The sequence below is a fragment of the Mastomys coucha genome, unplaced genomic scaffold (assembly GCF_008632895.1).
Source record: "Mastomys coucha isolate ucsf_1 unplaced genomic scaffold, UCSF_Mcou_1 pScaffold21, whole genome shotgun sequence".
Lineage (NCBI taxonomy): Eukaryota > Metazoa > Chordata > Mammalia > Rodentia > Muridae > Mastomys > Mastomys coucha.
Window position 1 is genome coordinate 141,852,943 of NW_022196904.1, and position 23,044 is coordinate 141,875,986.

At 49.1% G+C, this 23,044-nt stretch overlaps 1 protein-coding gene across 2 annotated transcripts; it reads right to left on the reverse strand.

Annotated features, from left to right (window-relative positions):
- Nucleotides 1–821: 821 nt before the first annotated feature.
- Nucleotides 822–22,362, reverse strand: Cd5 (CD5 molecule). 2 transcript variants are annotated; one of them, XM_031389718.1, is made up of 12 exons: nucleotides 22,173–22,362; nucleotides 13,306–13,344; nucleotides 9,137–9,442; nucleotides 8,661–8,723; nucleotides 8,067–8,178; nucleotides 7,837–7,949; nucleotides 5,833–6,120; nucleotides 4,731–4,856; nucleotides 4,078–4,131; nucleotides 3,073–3,192; nucleotides 2,403–2,494; nucleotides 822–1,258 (listed from the first exon to the last, which is right to left on the reverse strand). In XM_031389718.1, the coding sequence occupies exons 1-11, from the start codon at nucleotides 22,222–22,224 to the stop codon at nucleotides 2,406–2,408; spliced, it is 1,362 nt and encodes a 453-aa protein (XP_031245578.1). In that variant the 5' UTR covers nucleotides 22,225–22,362; the 3' UTR covers nucleotides 822–1,258; nucleotides 2,403–2,405. The 2 variants fall into 2 exon arrangements, with proteins under 2 accessions (XP_031245578.1, XP_031245577.1); XM_031389717.1 differs by having other exon boundaries at nucleotides 7,837–8,178; nucleotides 22,173–22,361.
- Nucleotides 22,363–23,044: the final 682 nt, after the last annotated feature.

Consider the following 23,044-nt stretch of genomic DNA (forward strand, 5'->3'; position numbering starts at 1 on the left):
GAATGAATACTGCTTTTGCAGATGACCAGAGTTCAGTTCCCAGCACCCTTACCAGGTGACACTCCAGCTTCAGGGGATCTGAGCCTGCACATCCATTCACAAAGACATATCATGTACATATAACTAGAAATTAAAAGGAGTGAGGCTTGGGTGGGCAGAGGACATTGTAGGAAGGGCAGAATACTGAGCAGATTTCTAGAATGATGGTGAGCCTAGCTCCCCGATTCTCTGTCTCTCCCCCCTGAAACCCCCCTCCCCCATCTTCTAGTGACTCCTCATTGCTTTCCCAGAGTTGGCTGTTGTGTGTGGATCATTGAAAACTGCCTGAAGGCTTCATGGCCAAGGCACAACCTATCCCCTGGTTAGACCCCGGAGCAGAGGTAGGGTGGGGGTGGGGGCTCGGGGTAGATGTCTTCCCCTAGCCCATAGTCAGGGATATCTGAATGGTAGAGGAGACTGTTTTAGTTGAAGGGGATTATCTAGACTCTAGGAACATACCCATCTCCACTCTACTGCTCCTCGATTTGAAGGTTAGCTGCCAGTGTCGGCGCTGGGGATTTCTAACTATTGTGAGGAGTAAGAAGCCTAATGGGTGAGAATTGCCTGGGTGTCCCTTTATGCTGGGCTCTGGTGGGGACAGGGTACCAGTGCCCTTGCTGGCCGGTGGGCCTTGCGCTCTGGAGGGGAAGGTGTCTTTGGATGAAGAGTGTGGAAGACAGAAAAATGTGCCTCTCCTTGGCTCAGGTGAACAGCTGTGACTATGGTCTCGTTAGAAGGTCTGGAGGGTGGGGCCCTGGACACAGCAGCCTGCAGTACTTACATAGTAGAAGAAACATTATTTACAAAGAATATATTAAAAATACACTTGAGAAATAAGTACTTGTAAGTATCCCACTTGGGTGTATCGCCTCATCATTTGTTCATGGTGCCAGAGTCCAAGGAGAAAGCCAACCCCACTGGTCACTGCTCCCCAAAGGATTGGGACTCCTCTGGATACTGGACTGGAGTCTCTATTTGTAAGGATTGGCTGCTTGTAGGCTCTGTCTGCTGAGTGTTGGTTCTTGGAGGAAGCAGCCAGGCTGTCAAGGCCATAGGGGATATAGGAGCTGGCCTGCCACTGCAGGGCCTGGAATCTTGTCCAAAGGACCTTGGCTTCTGTCCAAGTTCTGGCTGAAGTGGAAGTGGGCAGCACTCGGAGTAGCAAATGCTTTGTCAGGATGGAGGCGATGTGCTTGGTCCTTGTTGATGGCCTCAAGTTCTGTGAGGTGCAAAAGACACATGTCAGAGTGTAGACACTGGCACTGTGAGGGGAACCCAAGGCAGGACATGGGCTTTTGCTTTGGGCTCTGTTTGGGGAAGCTGCTGGCTGCTACTAGGGAGTTCTTGCTTGAGGCATAGTAGATCTGAAGGCAGAGATTTCTCATGAACCCTGAGGTAGGTGTGTGTGTGTGTATGTGTGTGTGTGAGAGAGAGAGGGAGAGGAAGAAGAGGGAGAGGGATGAGAGTACATATGTGTGCACTTGCATGTGGAGCTTAGAGAACAGACAGCCTTGGGTATTATTTTGGAAGCCTCTTCTACTTTCTGTTGGAGACAGGGTCTGCCATTGGCCTGAGACTTGGCCACATAGGCTGAGCTAGCAAACGTACATGGTCTATCTCTGTCTCCCATCACACCATGGCTGGGATTACAAAGTGTATGCCATGATACCTAGCTTTTTTTGTTTTTATATGAGTTTAGAGTTTTACACTCAGGCCCTCCTGCTTGTAAGCTACTGCTTTACTGACAGCTATCTCCATAGCTCTCTTAAGTTTTTGTTTGTTTGTTTGTTTGTTTTCAAGACAGAGTTTCTCTGTATAGCCCTGGCTGTCCTGTAGCTCATTTTGTAGACCAGGCTGGCCTCGAACTCAGAAATCCGCCTGCCTTTGCCTCCCAAGTGCTGGGATTAAAGGCATATGCCACCATCACCCAGCTTAGCTCTCTTAAGTATTGTTTTCAGTGGCTTTTCATGATGAAATTTTATAGGATGGCTTTAAGATTAATGATTCTTCGACCATTTGCCCAGGTGGCTCCATCATCTAAATTATTGTTGTTGTTGATGTTGTATATTTATTTATTTACACACACACAAAGAAATAGATATAGATATAGATATAGATATAGATATAGATATAGATATAGATATAGATATAGATAGACAGTGGCCTGGAACTAGCTATGTGGACTAAATTCATCTTAAACTTGTGACTCTTACTAAGTGTTGGGATGACAGACTGGTTCACTTTCCCCCTTTATGTGAAGAAGATTCTAGGGGCCTCGATCCATTATGGAAAGTGGAGATGCTGGGTCCCCTGGGCTGGGGGCTAGGTCCTGGGTATCAAGCACCAGACAGGGATGAGCTCACCTTTTACAGTCTCTGAGCCACTTGCAGGTCATAGTCACTGTCAGAGGAGTTGTCGGGTTGTGTGGAAGAGCGGTGTAGGGCCCCTTCCAGAGCTAGAGAGAAAAGATTACCTATTAAAGAATTCCCAGAGGCTGCACAAGGCCCCAGGAGATGAGTGGATAGCAAGATCACAGAGGTTTTCTGAGATGGTGACAGCCCTGTATCAGTTTTGATCAGACTGGCCAAGTGTTCACTAATGATGCTGAACTTCAGGCCCCCTGGGACTTAATTGTGAGTGCCTGTGAGGAGCCAAGTATTGGAGGCTCCTGTGGACCACTTAATGGCTCTGTCCTGGCTCAGAGAGATCTGAGGGGCTCATTTATCTTCTAGCCCCTCAAGGCCTGCAGGCAAACAGGCCCATTAGGTCACAGCAAGGCTGGGGTTAATGGCATCCATCCAACTGCATTCTTCTCTCTAGATGAGGGTTTCAAGGTCTCCAAGGGACAGCAGAGGCCTGTGAAGGCTGCATCCCTGCCACCGCCCTGCTGGGACCAGCTGTCAAGCAGGCAGTCTCATTCTCTACCCCCTTGGAGCCTCTCCTTCCCTCTTTGTAAAATCACAAAACTTCAAGGTCAGCATTCAGCATGTTCGCTCTCTCCCACCTGACCACCCAACAGCCCCTGCCTCTCACCTGGATAAGCAGACAGGTGAGAGTTCCTGGGAGGCTGGCTGTATTCATTGTCCACATGAGAGGCTGTTGGGTTCTCAACCTGGGACCGTACAGTTGCTGTGTGACTTCGATGGAAAGACACTAAGCAGACACAGGAGGCCAGTGGCATTGTTAGAATCGATGTACTGTCCTTCCCAAGCAAGATCCCATCGCTTAGCTTCCTGTTTCCATTAGGTCATGGGAGAGAGGTTGTACATTTCTCCTTCCTTTCTCTCTGGGGAGATTCGTAGCCCAGAGTCAGCCTCAGGCTTGTACAGCAATCTGATTGGCCTAGTGAGGCCTCCAGTGGCTCCCTCATCCATCAAGCTTTTACCTAGCAGGAAGCTGGAGCACGGGTGCTCAACAGGAGCTGAGGGCTTTTGTATTCTTTAAAACCAAATAAAACTGAGGCTTTCTAGAAAGATTTGGGCCTGCACATGGAAAGGGGAGAGAAATCCAGCTCGTGCTTCCATCCATTAGTGTAGTGTGAATGTGCCTAGGAGAACGAAGCTGAGGGAGGAGGAGGGGGAGGGGGCAGGATCAGTGTATTCTAAAACACCCTCTGAAGCTGTTCTGTGCTAAAACTAGCTTGGCTAGTCCTTTGTCATGCCTTCCTACTTTGAAGAAGAGCCATAAAAAAGGCTCTGGAAAGTCCTAAATTGGACGACTATGTGTAGCTTTGCTTAGCACTATTTGACCATGGAAGGAAGGTCTGTGGGGAAATCTCTGCTTAAGTCTGCCACAAGGCAAGAGGCAGACAGCAGTGTCTGAGGCTTAAGAGGCCAATTACACAACCACTTGCCCCTAAAATAAGCCTCACTCCTCTTTGGTGTGGGGACATCTGTTGACCTCAGTCACACCTTAGTGACATGTGGTGGAGACCAGAGGCCACTAGCAGCTGCTGGTTTGCTGGATCAAGACACCTTGACTCTGCTTTGCTGGCCTGAGCCCTGGGGCTGGAGGACACCCACTTCTGGGAACACTTACTGTTCTGGTTCACTCCTGTGGGACCAATCCACTGACGCTGCTTCTTCTGACGAACTGGACAACAGACAGGAAGCTCATGAGGCCAGATGGTAGTCGGGGGGTGGTGGAAGGGGTGTTGGGGGAGGCAGGACTAATGGGGTCCACCACTTCAGGCCTTCAGCCTCATTTCCTAACTGACTAGAGAAAGAGATTGGTCCCCATAGAAATGACCAAGGGTTTATTTAGAACCAGAATGGATAACCTCAGAGGGCACCAGGGACCCAACATTATTGCCTCTGTTCTCCTTTATCTTCCTTTCTTGCCTCTGGGTAATCTCTCTAAGGTTTGCAAGGCCAGGCAGGCAAGCCTCCTTATTCATAAGGTATGCAGCTTTCCGTAAACAGGGAAACTGAGGCTCTGATGGAGGCAGCAGCACAGTCAGTGGTCATCAGTAGCTTGGTCTTGGGCCACATCTTTTGACATCAGAGGCAGTGCTGATGTCATGTGGCCATGGCTTTTATCAACTGCAGTTGGCTTTTGCTAAATCCAGACAAGGGCAAAGCAGAAGGTACAATTTGTCCTGACTTTCTAATACTTTAGACAGAAAAGGGCTAGTAGGCAGCAGGGGATGGGTGTGGGTGGTGAGGGAGGAAGGCTTGGGGTTTGGCACCTACATTTCTTCACCAGCTTCTTGTAGACCAGAGGACCACACATGACCAGCAGCACCACCAGGAGTACAAGGGTCAGAATGATGCTTGCCACAGTGCCTGGGGCCAGGCCCACTGGGTTTGGGTCTTTGCCTGGACAGGGGGAGTCTTAAATCAGACCCAGCCCTGGGAAACAACTCAGAGGACAGCGACTGCTCCAATTTCCCTAGTACCCTGGCACTTCCCACCAACCCACCAGTGTGTTCAAAGCAGAGCTGTCTATTTGGCTGACTCTCTGGTCATCTCTAGGAGTCTTTGCTATCTACTCATTTGTCCACAGTTTATCACCTTCAGTGACTATCCAGCTACCATTTGCCACTCTTGTTACCAGCTGTTAACTTTCTATCTTCACTACTTAGACTAATTAACCTTCCATTACCTACCATCAGGAAGATGACCATACATGACCACATATCAAGAACCAGCCAGGCTTCTATTAATTCAACCACCTGTCTGTCATCTATTCATTCATTCATCCATCCATCCATCCCTTCAGTCATGTATCCATCACCCATTTATCTGCTTATGTATCTACCATTAATTTATCCATCCACCCACCTACTGTCCTAGCAATCAGTTTATCTGTTTATGCAGTCTTCCATCCGTCCATGTATCCACTGATTTATCCATCGATCTGTTTATACAATCATATATATTCACCCATCTACCCATCCACCCATCTACCTCCATTCCATGTCACCCATCCACCCACCCTCCATTCATGCCACCCATCCACATACCCATTTCTCTTAGATATTATTCAGTTACCATTCATATAGTAAATATGTTCCACCCACCCCTGACTTTCTGGCTTGTGTCATGGGAAAAGAGGAGCTAGAAGGGAAGGGAGAGTTCTGGCATCTATCAGTAACTTGACAGTGATCCACTTGGGCCTTGCCTGCTCTACTCATCATTGCTGATTTATCCTCCCAGAACCCCATTTACTGTTCCTTTTCCAGAAACCTTTTCTTCCTTTCAGATCTGCTCTTTAGAGACATGCTCACTGACTAGGTTCCAGGGGGAAAGGCTCTAACCACCCTCCACCCACCGAGAGCAACAGTCAACTCACATGTGACGAATACCCTCTTGCAGTGGGGTTTTTCCTGAAGATGGTAACACTGAGACAGCTTCTCCTCGGTACAGAGGAGCCCGGGGGAGGTCTTGTCAGCATCCATCGCATGGAAGGAGATGAGGTTGCCACACTGCTGCTCCTGACATAGCTCTTCCCATCGTCCCCGACCCTTGGCTACAGAACTGTCACACAGGGCCGCCCACTGTGATCTCTGCCGCACTTCAGCGATGCCCTCACACACACTGCTGCCCCCGACCAGGCGGCTCTGAACCTTGGGCTGGAAATCTGCAGAGAGGAAGCGCTGCTGGTGAGGCAGCAGGCCTGGCCTGGGGTTGGGGGTTGGGGACAGGGGGGTTGGCAGTGTTGAGCACTGCAGGGTAGGAGCCGTCCTTTTCCACAGCCCCTCCTCACATCCTCTCTAGCACTTCTCTGACCAAGCTTTGTCTTGCCCCTGGGGCCTGTGGGCTGCTGCTGGTGGCTATCTCAAGACAACAGTGGCAAAGGAGCTGGCAGGGTGGCCATGCCATCTTATTCTCTAGCTTAGGAAGAGGGAGGGCTTTTTAGAAGAGGAAACTGAGGCCTGGGGACTGGAAAGAGCTGGCGTACTTCACTGGTGGGGCAGAACCCAGGAATTTTGCTGCCTGAGTCCCTAAGCTTGTGGATTAGGCTTTTGGCCATGAGGCCAGGGACCTAGAGAGGAATTCATGTCTGCTAATCAGGGTGGGGCTTGAGAATCTGGCAGAAGGGACTGACTATGCTTGGTTGAAAGTCAATAGTGAGCTTACCAGCTTTGGCTAGTTTCCATGGCAACACCCACCTTCAAAGCCCCAGTGAATCTTCTATTTAGAAGAAACTTCAAAGCAAGACCCCAGGCATGGCTTTGCAGGTTGTAGCCTGCCTTGAGGAGTGGGTGGGACTGGAGCCAGCCGTGAGTCTCTCATCTGGCCCAGAGAACCTCGGGGCTCTTACTGCCTGGAAGACCAATTTATATCAGGTCTCCAGTGGAGTAGGCTGCCCTGCTGGTAGACCTTACAGTTCTAAGCCATGCATCCTATATTTGTGTAGGAATCCTGGGGACCTGCGGAGAGTAGCTCTCATTAGGGGTGTGGGGAGGGGTGAGGCTGTTTCAGGTGACACTAATACTACCTGTCAAGGACCACAGCTTGAGTAGTCCGGGTTTAGAAAATAGGCTCTGGGTTGACACTGCTTGTGTGCAGATCTCAGCTAGTGCTCTGTGATACTGGAAGGAAGTAGAGCTTCTTTGAGCCCTGGCTTCCCCATTAAAGAAGAGGGTAACTATAGTTCCCACCCCCAAGGTGGGGATGAAAGCTGAAGGATGCCCAGCACCAAGTAGTCTGTTGGGAACACAACTCGGAATGCATCAAGGGCACCTCCAGCGACAAGGACCCACTCCTTCCCAGGCTTGGTGGTTTTACTCTGCCTTGCTTTGAACTGTGGTTTCTTCCAGTCTGTGCCTGATCCTGGTCTGGCCCCCATGGAACCCCATGTGTTTAGCTTTCTCTCTCTCTCTTTCTCTCCATTTCGACTGCATCAGCACTGCTGGTCTCTTGTAGCTCACCTAGGCAGAGCAGCCTTTTAGGGGCTGCCTCTAGAGCTTTGCTCTGAGCCAGGCCTTAGGGATCTCCCAAATCTCCTTTCTGAAGATTCAAAAACTCCCCATTGGCAGAAGCCACCCCTCCAAGTGCCTTTAGCCTTTGCCCAAGCCTCAGTTTCCCTTTAGCTTCTTCTTGCTGGGATCCCAGCTGACTCTATTTCTCCAGATGGTAGCTCCTTTGGGCTAGGCAGGAGCTGCTCTGTAGTTGCCTGAGTCACCACCTCATCTAACTTGTTCTATCATTTAGAGGCCATGGGCTCAGGCCTCCACTCCTCTTTTATCTCCATCAGGCTTCTCATAAAGCTTGAACGTCTTCATCAGAGGATCCCACGTCCTTACTCAAGGCAACAGATAGCCTGATGAAATGTGGTCAGTGTCTAGCTTACCAGAGCAGATGACGGTGAGCGCCTGGCCATCCTCCTGGGTTGTTGTTTTCTGGAAACACTGCTGTAGTGAGGCACAGCTCCCATTCTGGGCCTCCCATCGGATTGGCAGGGGCCTGGAGTCCCTCAGCTCTGCAGGAGCTGGTGTTCCTGCTGCCTCCGTCCTGGACAGATGTGCCAAGAAGGATCCACACTGCAGAGACTTACAGATGAGGTTCCCCAGGCCCAGGGGCCTGTCCTTGGCCTTGTAGAGGATGGTGCCACCCCAGCTGCCATTGTAGAATTCCACCACACCTGTGCACCTCAGGCCCTTGTGTCCTGGCACCAGCTGCAGTCTGGGAGGAGCTGGAGAGAGGAAGGCATGCCTGAGTGTGGATACCTTCCAGAATGTGTTCTTACTGAACCCCAACAGATGGGTGCTCCGGAGGTGAGGGTCCCAGACACTGCACAGGACACACCTGAACCTTTCCCACTGAAATTCAAATGTAACTGGGCCTCTTCATTTGTATTTGTTTTGATGATTCAATGAATCTAATTTGGGCTATTTACAGGAACATGGGCACCTTACCAGTGGCTACAACATTGAACAAACTGTCTCTTTGCCCCCACAACCATTAACTGTTTATATTTTCTCAAGGAGGGGTGAGGTCTCATGAGTCCTTCCCCCCTTGGTTAAGGAATGCTGATGGGCCTCATCTGCACAGATAACCGCAGCCCCTGAGAGTTCAAGAGCCCAATGGCTCTGTCATTCCTGGTCCTTGGATCTTTATTGTCTGTATCAGTCAATCCTCTCCCTTTCCCTCCATGAGGCCTAAGCATCCTCTTACCTGTGGGCTCCGGCATGGTGGTGGGTGGAGTGGTTGTGGGTGGAGGCATCGTCCTCTGGGGCTCTGCAGTGAACCACACAGATAAGGGTGGGAAGTGGAGAGTGGAGGGAAGGAGGAGGGGCGCTGGTGGCAATGCGAAGACACAGGGCTCATGACCTTAATGCCCCTTGTCAGTAAGCTGACTTGACCCCCATTCCCAACCCCATCCCCATGCTGCTTCTTAGCTCCCTAAGAGGTGGCAGTCCCACACATCACAGACAGAAAAATGGAGGCTCAAAGAACAGCGAAGTTGGCATTTGACAGAGCCAGGTCTTGCTTTTCAATCTTGGCAGATGGATGTAGCACCATCCCTTTGGCTTATTCCTGCCAGCCAGTTCTCTTACCCGTCTGTGGTCAGGGCTCTGTAACTGTGAAGCCCCTTTCTACTCACTTACCCCTCCCTGGTCTCAGCCCAGGTGTCACACACCATCACCTACCTAGGCAGATCAGGCTCAGCGGAAGGCACTGGGCTTGTGAACTTGTGTTGCAGTTGGAGAAAGACAACGGGGATCCTTGGCAGAAGATCTGGTTCTGGGGTCTGTTCAATGAAGAGAAGGGGCCAAGGGCCAAGGGGTGACCACATCCTAGCTGCTGGCACACTGCAGAGGCCTGATGGGCATTTCTCTCATGGTCCTGGTTCAAACTCCAACTGGAACTGCACACCGTTCTCCACCGGTTTTCCATCTGGACCTTCAGTTGACCCTGACACTTGGAGTTGGAGCCACTTAGCATCACCAGGACACCTGAGCATCCAAAGAGGCGATGGGAGGCATCAGGCGATGAAGGAAGAGCTCAGCTCTCACTTCCTCTTCTGCATTTCCTTCTCTCCCCCTTTAGGGCACTGTTGAGGCTTCCTAGGAACTCGGGCAGGTCACTGTGTTGGCCCTGTGCTATGTATGCTCAGGTTTCTGAGTTAGAGGGAACCATGGGACTGTGGACAAGATATCCTGCACCTTCTGTCCAAAAAAATTCCCCCCAACCTTGGAAGTTCTGTTTCAATAGGCCTGTGGCCTGATATCTATCTGGTATCTCTGTGTATGCATGTAGATGTATGTGCATGTGTGCACATGTGTGTCAGAGGTCAGTTTTGAATGTCATTCCTCAGGAGCTAGATGTCCATCTTTCTTTTCGAGACATGGTCTCTCACTAGGACTTGGACATATTAATTCAGTTAGGCCTGCTGGCCAGGAAGCTCTACCCATCTCTTCCTACCTAGCATAGGATTACAAGTGTGCCACTATGTCCTGCCTTTTTTGTTTTGTTTTGTTTTTGTTTTTCAAGACAGGGTCTCTCTGTGTAGTTCTCACTGCCCAGAAACTCACTTTGTAGACCAGACTGGCCTTGAACTCACAGAGATCTGCCTGTCTCTGCCTCTTAAGTGCTGGGATTAAAAGTGTGCATCACTGCTGCCACTAAGCCTTTTTTTTTTTTTAAGATTTATTTATTTTATGAGTATGAGTACACTGTAGCTGTACAGATGGCCGTGAGCTATCATGTGTGTGACTGCTGGGAATTGAACTCAGGACCTCTGCCGGCCCTGTTCGCTCCGGTGTAATTCACTTTAGGTAGCTTCAGACGCACCAGAAGAGGGCGTCAGATCTCATTACGGGCGGTTGGTTGTGAGCTACCATGCGATTGTTCGGAAGAGCAGTCAGTGCTCTTACCCGCTGAGCCATCTTGCCAGACCCCCCATTTTTTTTTTTTAATGTGGGCTTTGAGTATTGAACTCCGGTCCTCATACACAAGCTCTTTACTGGACTGAGCTGTCTCCTTGGCTCTTTCTCCCAGGATCTTTTTGTCTTAAATCAACTGTATGAGATGGGTGTGGTATACATGCCTGTAATCCCGGGACTTGGCAGTGGAGGAAGGAGAAATAGGAGTTTAAGGTCATCCTCAGCAAGAAATTGAGTTTGAGGACAGCCTGGGGTATAGAAGACCATGTCTCAATGAAACAAAACATTCAAAATTGTACAGTTGACAATTGAGATTCACTCATTTTAAGGGTTCTGTGGAAGTTGATGAACATCTACAGGCCCATGGCTATTCTGGGATCTAGATATAGAGCCTGTCTGTCATCTAGACACAACGTGCTTGCTCCTCAGTAACCAGTTCATTTCCCTGGCTCCAGCCTCAGGGGAGGACTGCCCTGCTTTCTGCCATGAAGGATTAGTCTCTGCTCTTCTACAAGGTCACATGATTGAATTGAATCACAGAGAATCATTTGCCGTGGCCTCTTGCCCTCTATGTGTATCTGTGTGGTTTATGTGTGTTCCTTGGTAGATCCGTAGTTCATGCCTTTTTTAAAAAAAATTTCCTGTGGAATAATATTTCATTGTGTGAATTTTCTCCATTTCTTTTCTATGCATCATCATATGGGTTGTTTGGGGATTTGCCGGCCATGTATCAGAATGATTATAAATTTACATGTGCAGGCTGGCATGTAGGCTCATATTTCCATTTCTCTTGAGTAAACACCTTAAAGAGAAATTCCTAGGTTATAGGCAGGCTTTTGGGTTTGGGAGTTTATAAAGCCTGATGATGGGCAAAGACTATATTATATGTAGAGATGCCCCTTGGGACCCGTGGGAAATGCTCCTAGGACCTCTTGTGGTTACTAGAATCCACAGATGCTTAAGTTCCTCACGTAAAATGGTCTAGGACCAGGCAAGGTGGCACATGCCTGTCATCTCAGCACCCAGGTGAAAGATAGAGGACCAGGAGTTCAAAGTCATTCTTGGTAAGTTTGAGGCTAGTCTGGACCACAAAGCTGTCAAGCAAGCAAGCAAGCAAGCAAACAAACAAGCTAACCATCCCGCCCCCACCCCCAGGTGGGAAGGGGCTGGAGATGTATGTAGCTCAGCAGGAGAGCATGTGTTTAACATACTCAAGGCCTTGAGTTCTATCCCCAACACTCAACAACAAACAAGATGGCAAAGTGTCCGAACCTCACCTACACACATCCTCTGTTGCTGTCATCTCTAGATTCTTTAGAATTCTAACACAATGCAAAACTGTGTAAATGATTGTGATTCTGTACTGTTGGGGGAACATCGACAAGAAAGGCATTTGTATGAGTCCAAGCCTGACTATTTGTTTGTGTGTGTGTGTGTGTGTGTGTGTGTGTATGTGTGTGTGTGTGTGTGTGTGTGTGTGTGTGTGTTGTTCCTCAGGTTGCCCCCATGGTGTCTGGGTTTTCTTTCTGAGTTCTGGAACTACACTCATGTCCTCTTGCTTGCAAGGCAAGAATTCTACACACTATACCATCTCATTTTTGATCTTCACTTGTTTGAAGCCACAGATAGTGTGTTCTCTGTCTCTGTCTCTCTCTGTGTCTCTGTGTCTTTCTGTCTCTGTGTCTCTCTGACTCTGGCTGTCCATCAGGTCGTCTCTCTCTGTCTTGCTCTATCTTTGTCTCTCTTTCTTTGTGTGTGTGTGTGTGTGTGTGTGTGTATGTACAAAGATTCTGGGAGGATATATAACACAGTCATTCCCTAGGGTATGGGGTGAGAGGCAGGAAGGAGGTGAGGATCAGAGACAGCGGTGAACTCAGCAGCTGATCTTGTTATAGGAAACTTTGAGCTGAGCAGATTTATCGCTCACTCAAGCAACACGTTTAAAAATGAAAAGGCTTCTCAGATTTGTCTTTGGCTTAGAGCCGCTGGCCAGGCTGCCTTTCTTTTCCTCCCTGCCCATGGGGATGTGTGGAGCACAGAGAGCAGGGCTGTGGCTAACCAAGGTCACTGGCTAGCTGGATAGAGAGGACTGGTCCCACATCTAATCACTGTAGATACTTCCTGCGCTCTGGCTTGGTAAGCCCCTCATGGAGTCCTCCAAAGAAAGATATTTTCTCCTCTTCTGTAGGTGGGGCAAGTGAGACTCAGACAGCAAGTGACTTACTAGAACCCGAGGCTGGGACATCTAAGAGCCCAAGTCCTGACCTGGAGCCTGTTAAGGCCTCTGAAGCTGTATGGTGGTTTTACAAGACCTTCATCTCTCTTCAGATAAAGTCAGCACAGTGTTATCCAGGTTAAAGTGGAGATGGGACTGTGGTACAGTGAGTGTGGAGACTGCCAACTGAAATGGTATTTAGGTCTGGGAATGTAGCCAGTGGTAGAGCACCTGCCCAGCACACACAAGGCCCTGGGAGTCACCCCTAGGATGGAGAACTAAATCAACAGGCCTCTGTACTGTGGACATCTCAGAGCCTTCACTAAGCCAGTTAGTGTCCAGTAGGAGATGCTGTGTGGCCCGACCCCTTGAGAAATGGTGGCTTCTAAGATTGAGGTGTAGACATTCTTCTCTTTGCAATGTGACACAACCTTTCTCACGGCCTATCTGCAAGTGTCCATGATGGAGGACCAGAGAGGAAACAAGGCTTTGTGAGGTGCATTTGTGGGTGGGTATGTTTCCTGCCCACAGAATAGGGTGGGGGGTATGCTAGCTAGCATTTGTGTAGTGATTATGAAGGGTGCCACCTGCACATGTGCTAGCATGACTGATGTGTGTTTGCAAGAGGCGGTGTCACATTGACGGAGGAGGCAGGTTTTTAACAGGCAAATCCTCAAGTAGCCTACGAAGCCATTTCCTTTCTCATGTTCTTTCTTACCTGGGTCATTCCTTCCAGACTGTCCAAGGCAGAAAGCGGCTGTGGAAAAGGGAGAAGTAGATCAGAATATGAAGCTCCCCGCCCCCTTTCCCTGGCTGATTGTTTCCCCATCCCACTGTCAAGGAGATTCCAGGGCAGGGATTTTCATGCTGTAGCTTAGAACCCAAAGTGGTTACGGAATCAATTTAATGGGCCGCAGCTGTCAATTCACTCTCTTTTTAAAATTTATTTTCTCAATGGATACACAATTGGAATTGATTTTTCTTTAGTGCACGATTCTGTGAATGTTAACACATAACACGTGCATGACCTCCATCACAATCAAGAGACACACCAGCTTCATTGCCCACAGGGACCCCTCACTCTGTCTGTCCCTGTATAGTAATGCAAGTATTCCTCTTGTTAAGAGGGAAATGGAGCAGAATAAAGGACAGCGCACCACACTGGCACCAGGACAGCGCACTACGCTGGCACCAGGAGGGTGTTGAGCTGTTTGGAAGGGCAGGGCCAGTGAGGAACTGGCTCAGTCAGAAAAGCGTTTGTCTTGCAAGCATGAGGACGTCCGTCCTGTCCCTCGGCTCATGTGTAAAAATAAGACATTGTGCGTGTGCTTTTAACCCTAATTCTAATTCTTATAGCTAGAGATAGGCAGATTCCTGGGGACCCTAGCCAGCCAGCTTGGCCTACAAGGCTGGTGAAAAGTACTGTCTCAAAAGTAAAGGAGTGGGGGGTAGTTCTTGAGAGAATTCATTAGGGACAGGTGCTTGCTGCCAAGACCAGTGACCTGAATTCAATCCCTGAGTCCCATGTGGTGGAAGGAGTTGTTCTCTGATCCCCCTCTTCCCCCCAACACACACACACACACACACACACACACACACACACACACACATGCTATGGAGTGCCATGCCATGGAAGCACACTTTTTTTTTTTTCAAAAAAAAAAAAAAAGCCAAAAAACAAAAAAACAAACAAACAAAAAAAAACAATGTCAGGGTGTAGGAATGTAGCTCGGTTGGCAGAATGTTTACTTAGCATCCACAAGGCCCTACATTCTATCCCCAACACCACATAAGTCGGATGGGTTGGTACATTCTTACAATCCTAGCTCTGGGGAGGTGGAGGCAGAAGAATCAGGAGTCAAAGTCATTGTGTACTATAGAGTTAGTTCAAAAAGACAGACAAAAAAGAAAGGAACAAAAGGAAGGAAGGAAGGAAGGAAGGAAGGAAGGAAGGAAGGAAGGAAGGAAGGAAGGAAGGAAAGAGTGGGTTTGATGATACCAGGCCCCATGTGTAGACACCACACAGAACAGTATTGGGCCTGCTCACACCACACAGAACAGTATTGGGCCTGCTCAGAGAATTTCCTTAGGAAAGACTGAACAATGAATACAAACTGCCATTCTAAAAGGGAAAGTAAGGTAAAAGTGTTTGCCATGTAAGCCTGATGTCTTGAGCTCTGTCCCAGAACCTACATTGTGAAGTCAGATGCCGGGTGCTCATCTGTAATGCCAGCATGCCCAACGCAAGGGCAGCAGAGACAGAATTGCTCAGAAACTCAAGGTCCAGCTTGCCTGGAGTTCACAGTGCAGCAGCAGAAATGGGAGACGTTGCCTCCATCAGGTGGAAGGAGAAAATTTATTCCCAGAAGTTGTCTTCTGAAGTCTCTTCTCTCTGTCTCTGTCTCTGTCTCTGTCTCTCTCTCTGTCTTTCTCTCTCTCCCCCGTCCTTCTCTCTCTCTCTCTCTGTCTCTCTGTCTCTCTGTCTCTATGTCTCTCTGTCTCTCTCTCTCTCTCTCTCTCTCTCACACACACACACACACCACTAATAATAATAAATTTAAAAAGGAAGGTGATCTGTTGAGAGAGATGGCTGTGCATTCCAGGGTGTGGCTCATCCTGTTTGGTCCTCAGATGAACCGTATTTCCTTTCTCTCCATCACCGTCACTATAACCATCACCACCGTAACTACCACTATCATCACTATTGATGCTATCACCATTATTCTCATGACTACCACCTCCATCTGTGTCAGCATCACCATCGTCCCAGCTGCCATTATCCTCAGTACCATCCTCTCCGCCATCATCGCTATCACCATTGCTATTGCTTCCACGACCACCATCCTCAGCACCACAGTCATCACACTACAGTCATCCCTGTCACCAGTATCCTCAGTCACCATGTCCACCATCACCATGGTCATTGTTCTCACATCACCACGGGCACTGCCGCTGCCTCTGGGCTTACCCACCATTACTACTGCCCTCATCTCTGCTGCCACCACCACCGCCACTGCCGCTGTCAGTACTCTCATTCTAATTTTTATTTTTCACTCTTAGTTTAAATCTCTAATTTTGTCCACTATGCCTTGATAGAAATTACTGCTCTTTGATAGAGGAAACCAAGAGGTGAGTATGCTGCCCATACAACCAGCAGCCCAGAGGCTATGCTCTTCCCACTGGGCCAAGCTGTCTGTTGTGCTCTATGTGACCTCAGTTCCTGCATATTTCCAGCAGTCAAGATAAAACAAATATATCATGGGTAGACATGGCACTGAATCTGTTGTGTGATACTGGCAACTCGTTCCCACTGTCTGGTTTGTAAAGTGATGGAATTCAGTTTCATGATTCTTCCCCTTCCTCTTGGCCTAAATGTGCCCAATCTCCAAGCTGTGTTTCTAACGGAGTCTTAGTGTCTGGCAGAGGATGACTGATGGCATTCTGCCTCTTTGCTTGTCGGAGGATACTCTCAGGCTTTCTTTGTCCACAACCCATCTTCATTCATTTTGCCACTTCTCACAGGTAACCTGTAAACTCCCTCCTAGCCCTGGGACCTGCAGGCTGTGCTCAACATCTACCTCCTCTGGAGCCACCCTTCACCCATTCCCAGTGCTTTCTGAAACACCAGTAGGCAATCCCAACCCAGGACTCTGCTTGGAGACCCTGGAGGCTGCACTGATGCATTACACCATTTCCTCCTCCACCACACACACCTCTCCTCCAAGCTGTTGGGACAGCATCTAAGAATTCTAAGGCCTTTTCCTTCCCTACACAACATCCTCCAAGCTCCTGAAAGCCATGGCTTGGACTGAGCAAGCCCAGACAAAGATTCCAGCAAAAGAAGCCACTGTCCGTAACTCCAATCTCTTGCCTCCATACTAATAGAAATTCAGTTGTTTTGAGACTTCCTTTTATTTTGCTTTTAAAATAAATCTAAATGAAAGTTAGGATGGATTTGAAAACCAGGGACTCTGGCTGTGGGCTGTGTCGCCGTCACCAGGGCCTCAGCCAGCAGTCTACACTTTTTGTCTTTTCATCTGCTGGAGCCAAAGCTGCCAGTGAGTCCTGCCAGGCTTTAGGCCCATGAAACACACACATCCCCACCCTGAATGGGATGCAGCAGGATTATAAAATAGCCTCCCATGACTTCAAGTTGTCATTTTGCACCAGACCTGTTTGCCAGGAATTTTAAGTATTTTTGTGGGTTTTGGAATGGTTGGAAATGTTCATGGTTCTCTGCCATGGATCCCTTTACCAGTAGCCAGGCTGCTGCTGCTGACAGTCATAGGTGCTCTGCAGGACAGAACCTGGCTCAGGGCATCTGGCAGCAAAGCCAAACTCATCCCTCTGCCTCTGACCTGCTCAAAGGTCCTGCCCGTCATCTGAAGCCTGGATATGCTAAGTAAGGCTGATTTAGTATCTGGTAGGCACCTGGGGTCAAAGGCAGAGGCTGGGACCTTGGCAATAACTGTAGTAGCTATTGGTAAGCCCCCAGTCGTAAGCCTGTCTCATAAAGGCCCATTTCTTGCCTAACACCTCACATGAAGATCTTTTTTGTTTGTTTGTTTTGTTTTGTTTTTGTTTTTTGTTTGTTTGTTTGTTTGTTTTTCGAGACAGGGTTTCTCTGCATAGCCCTGACTATCCTGAAACTCACTCTGTAGACCAGGCTGGCCTCGAACTCAGAAATCCGCCTGCCTCTGCCTCCCAAGTGCTGGGATTAAAGGCGCGAGCCATCATCGCCCAGCTCAAATGAAGATCTTGCTCCATAAAGACCCCTGATTCATTTCACGTAGTGATTTCTTAGAGATCAGGTGGCTTCTTTACTCCATAAACAGTGATGCCTGACAGTTCATGGAGCTCCCCAAACTGCAGCCGTCAGTTTATGTTGGAGGCTGCTAGCTTTGGGAAGGATCCTAGGTTTTCTTCCTTCATCTCCTCTTTATTGGCTGATTTGGAAGGTTCCAGAAACCCCAATGTTCTTTTTTTCCCTCTTCCTTCCTTCCTTCCTTCCTTCCTTCCTTCCTTCCTTCCTTCCTTCCTTCCTTCTGTCCATCTATTCTTTCTTTCTTGTGACAGGGTTTTATGTAGCCCAGGTTAGCCTAGAAGGCACCATGTCAGAGGATGACCTTGAAACTCCTTGGTCCTCTTACCTTCATCTCTCAGGTGTTGCTATTACAGGTACACAGACCCTCTTCACACGTTATGGCCTATAGAAACTGGCAGTGTTTGCCTCCACCTTCGGGTGGGAAAACCGAAGTTCAGAGGGGGTAATGACTTGGCCATGGTGACAGATGTAGCTGGCGGTAAGCAGCATTGTGCCTCACATCCACCATCTAACATAGCATGTGGGGTTCCTCTGGGTTCCCCATAGCCCAGGTGTCATTGTGGAAGTGGGCATGTATTCTGTTCTGCAACCCAATGCTGTCCCCCGCCCCCAGACGAGAGTGTGAGAGCATACAGCTCTTTAAAATGAAGTGTCCACACTTGGAAAACATGGAGATTCCAGAGAGGCCAGGGGAAAGCCTTCTGCATTGTGCCATTTTCCCTGTTCATAGGAGGGGAGCTCCAGTCCCTCAGGAGGCTCTGTGAGCTCCCTCCCTCCCCCTCCTTTGGAGCTGCTGAGCCAAAGGCCCCTCTGCTGGATCCCCTAGGCACTCAGTGGCAGATTCAGCTCCCTTCCCACACCTAGGTATGAACATTTTCTCTTTTTTGTAAGACCCACCCTATATAGAAACTGCATGCCCCCCTCATGGCCCCTCAGCCCTCTCTTATTGATCGACAACCCAGGAGTGACCTTCTAGCACCCACAGACTCACTGTCTTTACCTCTTGTCTATCTCCCTTCACATCCTGATTGCTGGGTCAGACCAGCCAGGGCAGAGACCTTGTCTTTGTGTGTCTCCAGCACATAGTAGGTACTCCATCAGTGATTGTTGACTGGATGAATCCACAGAAACTACCGCCGTTATCCTTCGAAGCACAGCGCTAGGCTTCTGATAGTCTGTTTTGTTTGGTTGATTTTTTTGAGACTGATTACTCACTGTGCAATACAGGCTTCCCTGGAACTTGTGATTTTTCTACCTTAAGGCTATCTACTTCTGGGATTACCATCACACCCAGCCCATTTTATAGATGAAGAGACCAAGGGCCAGAGAAGTTCTTGTTACTCTGGGCGACTAAGAAGAAACCAAATTACATACTCCCACCCTGTGCCGCACACTAACTGTACACACATACATGCATACACACAGAGACACACACACACACACACACACATGCACACACACACACAGAATTGATGCGCTTAGCTCTGTCAGCTCTCCCTGAATTCTTGCCCTGGTCACTGTAGGGAGAACATCTGACTCGTTGGTGGAGCCATGCTGAATGATCATAGAGCTAGTACCTATGGCTTCCAGGAACCGTGGATCAGTCAGGGTTGTTTTCTTTTTGTGCTTAGAGCCAAAGACAACTTCAGCTATGTATCCTGGGACAGTGGCTCACAGCCTGCTCTTAGGTAGCACATACCCAGCCTGTCTTGTTCTTAGGGCTTTTACCAGGTGGCCTCCTCTACCCAAGTACCTTTTCCTTCCTTTCACTAAGTCTTAGTGCTTGGGGCTCAGGGTGAGAGAGGAAATGGAAGTCCCTTCAACTGGTCCTGTGCCTGTGCATCCAGGTCTATATGCTGAGTAGTGGCCCTCTGATGTGCTCAGGCTTTTAGACATGTGAGGATTCAGGCTCTGGCTTCCATACTTCCTCTGCCAGGTCTCTGTGAGCCAGGCAGGCCCATGGGCCAAAATGTCTGCCCTGGCTCTTGATGCTCTTGCTGCTGAAGAGAGCTGAGTAGCACACGCGCAAAACAAGTTTGTAGATGAATGAATGAATGAGTGAATGAGTGAATAAGCAAATGAATAAATGAACAGCCTGTGCAGTAGAGTGGGGGAGAAGACCTAGGGTGTAGTGAGCGCTTGGTAAGATCCCTCCTCACTCTAGCCTTTCTTGCCTTGCTTTTGGATGACCCTGATGTCCATTGAGTACTATCTCCACCACATATAGGCTAGACCTACTGCGAGTCAATTCATTGAATTGACATTAACATCCATATGGGACTGTTATTATTTTCTACTTACAGCGGAGACTGAGGATTACCAAACCAGCCCAGGGTCACCTAGCCAAAAGTGGCAGAGTGGAACTCACATTGGAGTTACTGCGGTGTCTGAGCCACATCCCCACTTCAATGATTGAAGCTCAGAAAAATTGTAAGAGGGGACATCGTGGGAACCCCTGGCTGATACTCTAACCCAGCCAGGTTGTAAAGATCTTCATTCCTCAGGTCCTGGAGTGTTCACAGCCCTGTGCCTTGATGTCTGTGTATCTGCTGATGGAGGCTTCTCCTACGGCCATGCTCTGACATGCGAGAATGGCTTTGGGGACCTATTACTCCTGCAGAGGCGGTGGGGCTGTATGAGAGCAGAAATGTGGGCCAGGCTCTCCATGCTTGCTTACTGTGTGTTCCACCAAGGCCTTGCCACTCCTGGGCTTTAGTTTTCCCTCACTGTAAAATGGGATAACAGTTCCATATGCTTTCTGTACTATTCAGAAACTAGCAGGAAAAAAAATGGATTTAAAAGAATTTCATTAAAGTCAGGTGTGGTGCCACAAGCCTGTAATTCTGGCTACTGGAGAAGCTGAGGCAGGAGGGTTGCAAGGTGAAGGCACTCCAGGGTCACGGAGTAAGTTCAGACCAGTTGGTCACTTACGGAATCTAAAGTGCCTCAAAAGGCTGGGGGTCAGCAGGATGGCTAAGTGGGTAAAGGCATTTTCTGCCAAGACTGATGTGCCAATTTCCATCTCTGGGACCCGCGGGGCAGAAGGAGAGAACTGATCCTTGCAGGTTGTCCTCTGACCCAGTGGCATTCCTGCACAGCACACTCAAGTCTGCAGGGAGGGCTGGTTGCAGGGTAGGAATAGAGTCTTGGTATGTACACGTGCACGCACACATACACATGTCTAAAACCACTTTTTTTTTTTTAAAGTAAAAACTGGCCGGGCAGTGGTGGCACACACCTTTAATCCCAGCACTTGGGAGGCAGAAGCAGGCAGATTTCTGAGTTCGAGGCCAGCCTGGTTTACAGAGTGAGTTCTAGGACAGCCAGGGCTATACAGAGAAACCCTGTCTCAAAAGAAAAAAAAAAAAAAGAAAAAAAAAAGTAAAAACTGGCAGGATGTAGCTCAGCCATAACTTGCCTAGCATGTGTGAGGTCCTGGGTTCAATAATAGGACCATAAAAATAAAATAAAAGTGTGAGCTGTCCCCCACCCATCCATGACCATAGAACTGCTTTCTACCTATAACGCTCTAACATCATACAGGGACCATGTGCTCCCAGGCCTCCAAAAGGTACCTCTACTGGGGTGAAGGTTCACTTCCATCTCTTCTGGACTCTGGCTTCCATGGAACTGGGGTACCTGCAGTCCTGTCAGGAGCCCACTCCATACCCAGTGGGGAGCATGGGTGTCTCCTTGTGTGTGGGTCTGAAGCTGCAGAGAAGGGCTAAATTGGGGCAGGGGATAAAAGCTTGGCTTCTGAGATTCTCAGGACCAAAGGGGCCGCATCATCGTACTGGTAGAGTCCAGGAAGTAAGCCAAGATTTGTCAAGCAGGCACTGTGTATCTCTTGCTGTCCTATGCACAAGGGGTGTGTGCGTGGGCAACCAAGCCATGGTAACATGAATGAAGAGGTCATATAGTGTCCTTCAGAGTACACACATGGTTCTCATCCATCCATCCATTCAAATCGCACCCCCTCCAAATCCAAACTCACACATCCCCACATTCACTCACTTACTCACTCACTAGCTCTTGTAGGTGCAGGGTAGGTACCTGATGCCCCAGACCCTTCTCAGTGAAGTAGGAAACCATTTCTTCTTTTCCATCACAGCTAGTATCCAGTAGCCCTTACCCTGCCACGTCAGTTGAGACCTCTGCTCCGATATGTGCACATACTGTGAATGGAAAGATCTCCTTGGGCCTCCAGGCCTAATTCTACATCATACCGCTGGCTGATCAAGAAGCACCTACTTACCTGATGTCACTGGTGGCCCACCAGCAGGGTCTCAGGATTGGAGCAAGGCTCATGAGCTAGGGACTCCTTTAGAACTGACACAGGGCTGCTGTTTGAGCTTGGCATCTGTCTGTTCTTCCGCATCCTTATAAAGGGACCATTCTGCCGCAGCCTACTCTGCCTGGAGCATCCTCAATATCAGGTTTCTGCCTCCCTGGAGGTGGCCAAATAAAGGCCAGGCATTTCTGGGTGGCACACTGGAGAGGGTGGCTGCATAGGTTGGGAACTAAGTGCACACTGACCTCTAGACCAAGGCTGAGAAAGACAGAGTGAATCAGGCTTGGCAATGTTTGTGCAGAGTGCCGCGCGCGTGCGCAGAGAATGGAGAATTGACCTAGCCTCTGTGACCCTAAACCTCCCTGATATTGCACATGGGCCCAGAGTCAGACCTGGGAAGAACTAAGATCCCCTTGCTGTACCCCGGCGTGCCCAGGCATTCTGCCTGGCAGTACTGGCAGAGACTCACCCAGGGTTCCCAGCAGGTATGTAGTAGCCAGCAACACTTCGTGAGAGTCCATGGATAATGGCCTTCTGCTGCCTCAGCCTCAGTGAGCTTAGCTGGCTAGCCAGGAGAGGTGTCTGGCTCAGTGTCTCACTCTCTTGGAGGGAGGGGGCATAAACAGGGCTGGAGAGGGGAAGCAGGCGGTGTGAGCCTGTGTCACTGCCAACCCTGTTTGAAGTTGAACTGTCAACTTCCTCCCTGTGAAACCACCTGCCCCAATTAGAATGGAGGCCTGAGTCTCTGTCAGCTTCCTGCATGAGGTGCCTGGAGCTTTGGCAGTGCCCGATGGCCATTCTCGTGCCTGTGCAGAACCAGGTGTCCTTGTGGGATGGGGCTATGGGGCAGAGAGAGGCTGGGAACTCTAGAGAGAGGTCATCCTGCTCTCAAGAGAGTTCACTTGAGGTGAAAGGGCCTGAGACAGGAGTCTTCAGAGAGGATTCTGAGTGGGGCTGGGCTGTGCCGGTATGCAACTTCAGGTCTTATTGCAGGATTAGTGAGGAAAACTAAAACGCAAGCCCTGCTCACTTCTGATGGTGGACTAGGTTGGAAGTCTAGTCTTGAGTTGAATCCCTATGCAGAACTAAGCAAAGAAACAAAACAAAACAGGGCCTTTCTAGGTAGTCCATGCTAGCCTGGAATTTGGGGTTAATCCTCCTGCCTCAGTCTCACCAATGTTAGAATTAGAAGTCTGAACAACTATGCCTAGGAGTCCAGGAGTAATATTTTACCAGCAAGTACAGGGAGGAGAGTGTCTTCATCTAAGTTGAACTTGCACCAGTGTGTGTGTGTGTGTGTGTGTGTGTGTGTATGTGTGTATGTGTGTGTGTGTGTGTGTG